Raw genomic sequence first — 6,416 nt, forward strand, 5'->3', positions numbered from 1 at the left:
TCGGAGGCCGTAGAATCCTCTCAACAACCCCTACCCCCTTTAATCCTCAAAAGTACCCCACCCTAGGGTTGGTGGGTGAGTGCTTTATTACCTCGGGTGTGAGGGCGATGAGCGAGGGGACGGAACGCCATGCTGCCGGTGATGTTCCTGGCCATGCTGGGGGGAGGAGCAGGAGGAGCAGGAGCAGGAGCAGGAGCAGGAGCAGGAGCAGGAGCAGGAGCAGGAGCTGGAGGAGCAGGGAGTCTGTCTTTCTGTGCGCCCTTGGCTGGCTTGCCTCTTCTCAAGAGCACCCTCGAGTCTCCCTATGCTGCAAGCCTGTGGAGCAGGGGGAGGAGGGGGGAGAGACTGGAATTGCGAACCTGCGACATCAGCCAAGGAAGGAAGAGTTGGGCATGTCCGAGGCAGCTGGCTGGAAGGATGAGAGGAAGGTATGTCGAACCTTGTGTTGTCGAAGGTGACTTTCGATGGCAGCGCGAGTAATTTGGAGTCTGATGTGGACCCAGTTGAGAAGTTTGTTTCACTGCTAGCAGAGAGCGTGTCGAGCGGCTCTTTCGCAAAGTGCACGTTAAGCAAGAACAAGGGGGAGGAGAAGACGCTGGTCAACATCTACGTGAGGATGGTGGAGGTGAAGAAGAAGGCTGCGCTGCAGTTCTTGTACAGACACAAGACCAATGACATCTACAAGAACTACAACCTTGAGGAGTGCGTTGAGAACATGCGAGGTCTCCTGACTTCAAGCTTCAAGCAAGCTCATCTCTTCACGACGGAGGGGGATTGGGAAATAATGATAGGGAAGAAGACGAGGCTAGTGAAGGTGAAGAAAGCAACTTTCGAGGAGCCTGTCTCCCGGCAGCACGACAGGACCAAGAACTTGATCGTGTCGAAACAAGAGCAGTACCTGCAGCTTCTAGGGATCACCAACAACGAAGGACAAGCGAGACCGGGGATGGTGAGGGCGGGCGAGGGCATCTGACTCCCCCACTGATCGCCTCCAGGTTGACAAGTTGCGACAAATCCAAAACTTCGTATCTGTGCTCGAGAATCTGATGAAGGACTCAGGGATTGCCAAGGTCCTGACATGTTTGCGATGATGGTGAGGATGTGAAGGTGTTGGTTGACTGGTCAGCAGACGTCGCTGCTAGACGACGAACAGGCCGGTCCCCCGCTGACTGTCCTGGACATGGGATGCGGGAAGGGGTATTTGACTTTTGCTGCTCACGATTACCTCACGAACAAGTGTGGGATCAAAGTGAGGACAAAGGTATTCCTTCCTTCCTCCTGCCAGCGCAGATTTTTGGTTCTCTGTGCCATGTCTCCTCCTCCCACACCCTGCTCCTTCCTCGTCAGCGACAACAACGCTTGTTGTTGGTGTTGTTGTGATTCATTACAATTGTTGTGTCTGGCATTTCGATTGCATTGTTGCAACATGTGCATGTGTTTTGAGAAGATTGGTCAACGTCACTTCATCATTCACTCACTTTTCTTTCAACTTCACCATTCACTTAGTTTTCTTTCAGGGTGTTGAAATGCGTCAAGAGCTTGTCGACAAGACAAACGAGTGGGCCAGGGAGCTGAACATGCACCCTGTAAGAACACGCGGAGATGAGGAGAGAACAGAAGGGGTACAAGTGAGGAGAGGAGAGGAGAGGAGAGGAGAGGAGAGGAGAGGAGAGGAGAGGAAGTATGGAGAGGTAGAAAAAGCAAGCAGCAGCAGGCCGCAGAAAGGAGAGGCGGTGAGAGGGGGGGAGAGGGAGGGGGAAGTGCAGTGAGGTGAAAGAGGGGGAGCATGTAGAAGCTTACGATTTCTTGCAAGAATGATGCTGACGGGAGCAACTCTGCTGGACTTTCCTTTGCTCAAGGTATGATACGTATGAGGAGGAGGAGAGATGGAGGAAAGGGGAGATTAGGGGCAGGAGGACGAAGGAGGGAAAGGGCAGAGGAGGGAGGTGAAGGCTGATGGGAGGGCAAGAAACGAGCTGCTACGTCTGAGGGTGAAGGAAGGTTTCATATCCAACACCTTCGCGAGCAAGGAGGAGGAGCAGGAGAAGATTGACGTGCTGGTGGACGTCTCTTGCTGCCTCGTACCCTCGTGCTGACTCAGTTCCAGGTTGCGTTACATGCTTGCGATACAGCAACGGATGATGCTATCTTCAGGTACCTCCTCTCCCTTGTTCCTTCTCCCTCCCCTTTGTCCCACTATCTTTTTTCATCCTCCTTTTCTACGGCTCAATTTCAGATTCTCACTCTCTTGTTACCCTTCTTCTTATTCTTCTTCTTTCTCCTCCTCCTCCACATCTCCATCGTCATCGTCGTCGTCGTCATCGTCGTCGTCATCATCATCATCATCATCATCATCATCATCATCATCATCATCTCCATCATCATCATCATCATCATCATCATCCTGTTCCAACTACATCAACAATAACGACATCAATGACAACGACAGTCACAAACCCAAAGTAGCAAAACACCAACAACAGACAACAAACAGCAAAAGAACCAACTTGAACAACAGTCACTTCGTTCACTCCTGCTCTACTTCACTCACCTTCCCTTCCTATTTCCGTTCCCTCCCTCTCTCCTTCTTCTCCCTCAAACATTAAAACCTCTCTAGCGGCATATCAGCGGGGGCAAAGATCATTATCACAGCTCCTTGCTGCCACAAGGAGATCCGTCGACAGGTGCAGCCACCTACCTCTCCCTGTTCAAACTCTCCTCCCTCTTTCCTCTCCCGCTTACCTTCCCAGCTCCACCGCTCCCCTCCCTTCTCCTCTTCCTTACTAACTCCTCTTCTTTCCTTCCTGCTACGCCTTCTCTTCCTCCCTCCTCCCCGCTCCCACACCTGCTTTTCTTCCCTCCCTCTGGTCTTCTCGTCTTTCTTTCACCATCCATCTCTTACACTTCCATCCTCATTTTCTCTGCTCTTCTCTTCCTCCACCTTTTCCAACTCACCCCTCTGCCTTCCTGTCAGATCGACGCGGGGAGTGCACGGAAAAAGGACGAGTTGCAAGACATCCTGAGCCATGGGATCCTGAGCGAGAGGGTGAGGAGAGGAGGAAAGGAGGACAAGGACAAGGACAAGAACGAGCTAGAAGGGGTCAGGCATGAAGTGATATGCATGAGGGAGAGGAGAGCAGAGGAGGAGGAGCTGATGATCGTCTGAGGGCCTTCACAGGAATCAGAGATTGTCACTGATGCCGTTCGCGCCCTTCTGCTTGAGATTGCTGGTTACAGGTGACACTATACTGCTCTAAGTTGAGGGCACTTGCTTCCTCCTCTCCTCCTCTCCTCCTCTCCTCCTCTCCTCCTCTCCTCCTCTCCCTTCTCCTCCCTCCCTCAAACTCCTTCTCTTCTCCTCCCTCTCTTCTCCTTGCTCGTCCTCCCTCTCTTGTCCTCTTCTTCTCTCCTCTCTCTGCCCCCTTTCTCTCCTCCCCCACTTTCCTTCCTAGTCTCCTCCCCTTCCCCTGTCTCCCCTTCCTTTTGCTCACTCTCTCCATCTCTCGTGCCTCGTCTCCTCGTCTTCTCTATCTCCTTCTCGCTTCTCTCCCTTCGTTCCTCTCTCCCTCTCCCTCCCTCGCCTTTCCTTCCTTGCCCGCCTCCTCTTTCTGCTCCTCTTTGCATTTCTCCTTACTCCTCCACATCCCTTCCCCCTTCTTGCTCCCTCCTCTTCCGCTTTCTTCGCACTCAGCTTCTTATTCCTTCGATTCTTTGCAGGTCGAACGTAATTGAGTTCATATCTAGCGAGCACACAGCAAAAAATCTGATGATCACTGGTAGATTACTTCCTCCTCGTTTCCGCATGTTCATCCCTCCTGCCCCCTTTCTTTCCCGCTCTCCGCTCTTCATTCCTCCCTCCTCCCTTCCTCTTTCCTTTCACCTTTCCTCTGCCTCCCTTCTTTCTTCGTTCCTCCTTCCATTCCCCTCCCTCCCTCCTCCCTTCCTCTTCACTCCCTCCTCCCTTTCTCTCTCTCTCTCTTCTCCCCCCAACCTCCTCCTCCTCTCACTGTCACTGTCAGCTGTAAAGAGGCAGAAGCCGCCCAACGTCGTTGAGCTTCGCCGGCGTTTGACCACCCTCTTTGACTTCTACGACATCAAACAGCAGCGACTCGCCCAGCTGCTGGGGGAGCTGCCGACGGTTGAGAGGTTGTCAAAGCTTGTCAAGCTCTTGTTGTGACGTGCTGGGTGTCAGGGAGAAGAGAAAGATGCGGGCGGAGGGTCAGAGTGTAGGAATATTGGACGAGCAGATTTGACGTGAGAAATCGACGGGAGAGTCAAATGAGGAGGCGAAGGAAGAGGAGCAGGAGCAAGAGGAGGAAGAGGAGGAGGGGGGGGGGAGGAAGAGTAAAGAAAAGAGAAAAGGAAGAGAGAAGGACGGGATTGAAAGAAGAGGGACGGAGAGTCGGCGACGCGAGCGGAAGGAGTATAAATTATGCAGGGATGGGGGGAAGAGCTCAACGGAAGCGAGGTGTAGACAAGGGGCGGGAGGAGGGATTCCTTGTATCTTATTTGATTGAAGCTTGAAGATGGCCTGACAGCAGCTGCTTGACTTCTTCCTCCGTCAAGTATTTCCAGCCGCCCTGCTCGCATCAGGTCAAGAACAAGTCCAAGGAGGCCCAGCAAAGGTTTCCCACCTCCTCTAGCCCTGCCGGCAGCTCCTGGGAGATGCTTGTCAGGTCACGAGGTAGAGGGGAACGGAGCAGAGGAGATGGGGCAGGGGAGGGAGCAGCAGGAGCAGCGGGAAGGGAAAAGTAGCAGCAGCGGAGGGGGAGCAGCAGCAGCAGCAGCAGCAGCAGCGGAGGGGGAGCAGCAGCAGGGACAACCATCCCCGCGATGGAAGCTCGGTGTAGTTTCTCCACTCTGTTACCGCACGCAGCAATCATGCGCTTGACCTGCACGACTGTCAAGACCTTTCCAAGTATCTCCCGCACAATTCAAATTTTGTACAAGACGTTTCCAAGTCTTGTCAGTACATTCGACATTTGGTATCAAACATTGCACATCGCTGTCAAATTTCGACCTGGTGGTACTTGCCCTCAGTCAGCGACAGCTCTACCAATGTCTCCTCCAGCTGTTTGACAGCTGTCGGTGTCACGATAGTCCCCGGCTCGTCCTTCAGCTGGGGGGTTCAGATGTCAAACAGGATTGATTTTCTTCCGTCCACGTCTAAGGTTCCTTAACTTCCTCCTCCCCTACATACTTCATATTCCTTCCCTTTCATCCCTCCATGCCGTCCGAATCGAAAGTATCTTAGTACCTTTCTGTTGTTCTCTATTCCTCATCCTTCTCACCCTCGTTCTCCTCCTCGTCGTCGTCGTCGTCCTCCTCCTCCTCCTCCTCCTCCTCCTCCTCCTCCTGATCCTCCTCCTCCTCCTCCTCCTCCTCCTCCTCGACTCCTCCTCCTCCTCCTCCTCCCCTCACTCATCATCATCATCATCATCATCATCATCATCATCATCATCATCATCATCATCATCATCATCATCATCATCATCATCATCATCTCCAACATCATCGACACACCTCGACGCCAGCTGACAGCGAGTCGACGAGCTCTGGTGTCACCGCTGTGGTCAAGCTTGTCAAACAGCAGAGAATCACAGCAAGTCTCCAGCTGGAGTCTCACGATGTTTGACAGTGACGTGGTAGACTTTCTCCTTCTCTCGCTTCCTGCCATCCCCTCAACTCATCGCCCGACCCAACACGATCGCCCTACGGTGACGTCATTGCATGGATGAACTGACCGTCGTCGGACAGCAGTAGCATCCCTGTCGTGTCCTGTGCGGCTCTCAGTCCCTCCTGCTGAAGCTGCTTCCTCCAGCCCACCTGATCCAGCCTCCCGACGCTCTGAACCCCCCTGACCTGGTTCAGCTGCAGTCAGACTTACTCTGACAACTTCCTGCTCCTCCTACCTGGAACTGCTCGGGGAACAACTCGAAGATGGAGGCGTGCGCAGATGGCTTGTTGGAGCACTCGTACCCTGAACAGCAAGAGGAGGGAGGAGGAGTCTCGTTCACGGGGACAGATAGGGGAGGTGAGACTCCACCTGCGGGCTTGTTCAGGACGACGTATACGTTGGTGCGGTACTGCCATTCTTCTTCGCCCACCGCGAACTCCATACCCTCCTGCACTTCGATCTTCTCCTGTTTCCATTGAGCATCTCACGTATGATCATCGCAGGTGGGAGGAGGCAAAACTTACCTTTGAGTCCAACACCTCCTGCCCTCCTATGCTCATAAGACCGCCTTCTATCAGCTCCTTGCAGAACTTCCTTGATCCGAACCCCTAGGCAGCACCAGGGTTCAGGGGATGATGAGAGTACGATTATAGCCATGGTATTAGAGTGGAGCAATGGAGAAATGAAGAGAGGAGGAAGATAGAAGGTGGCGGCGTTGAGGAGGAGGAGGAGGAGGAGG

General features: G+C 53.4%; 2 protein-coding genes across 2 annotated transcripts; one reads left to right on the forward strand and one right to left on the reverse strand.

The window, feature by feature from the left end:
• Positions 1–430: 430 nt before the first annotated feature.
• On the forward strand, positions 431–2,142 carry GUITHDRAFT_119087 (hypothetical protein; the record flags this gene model as incomplete). The annotated part of the gene is made up of 6 exons (XM_005821699.1): positions 431–949; positions 996–1,070; positions 1,130–1,261; positions 1,518–1,586; positions 1,814–1,859; positions 2,108–2,142. The coding sequence occupies 6 exons, from the start codon at positions 431–433 to the stop codon at positions 2,140–2,142; spliced, it is 876 nt and encodes a 291-aa protein (XP_005821756.1).
• A 2,363-nt stretch (positions 2,143–4,505) lies between these two features.
• GUITHDRAFT_146984 (hypothetical protein) lies at positions 4,506–6,119 on the reverse strand (the record flags this gene model as incomplete). The annotated part of the gene is made up of 8 exons (XM_005821700.1): positions 4,506–4,580; positions 4,635–4,658; positions 4,824–4,892; positions 5,021–5,119; positions 5,524–5,567; positions 5,745–5,862; positions 5,913–5,980; positions 6,047–6,119. The coding sequence occupies 8 exons, from the start codon at positions 6,117–6,119 to the stop codon at positions 4,506–4,508; spliced, it is 570 nt and encodes a 189-aa protein (XP_005821757.1).
• Between the last annotated feature and the right edge of the window lie 297 nt (positions 6,120–6,416).

Source organism: Guillardia theta (genome assembly GCF_000315625.1).
Source record: "Guillardia theta CCMP2712 unplaced genomic scaffold GUITHscaffold_139, whole genome shotgun sequence".
Taxonomy (NCBI): domain Eukaryota; class Cryptophyceae; order Pyrenomonadales; family Geminigeraceae; genus Guillardia; species Guillardia theta.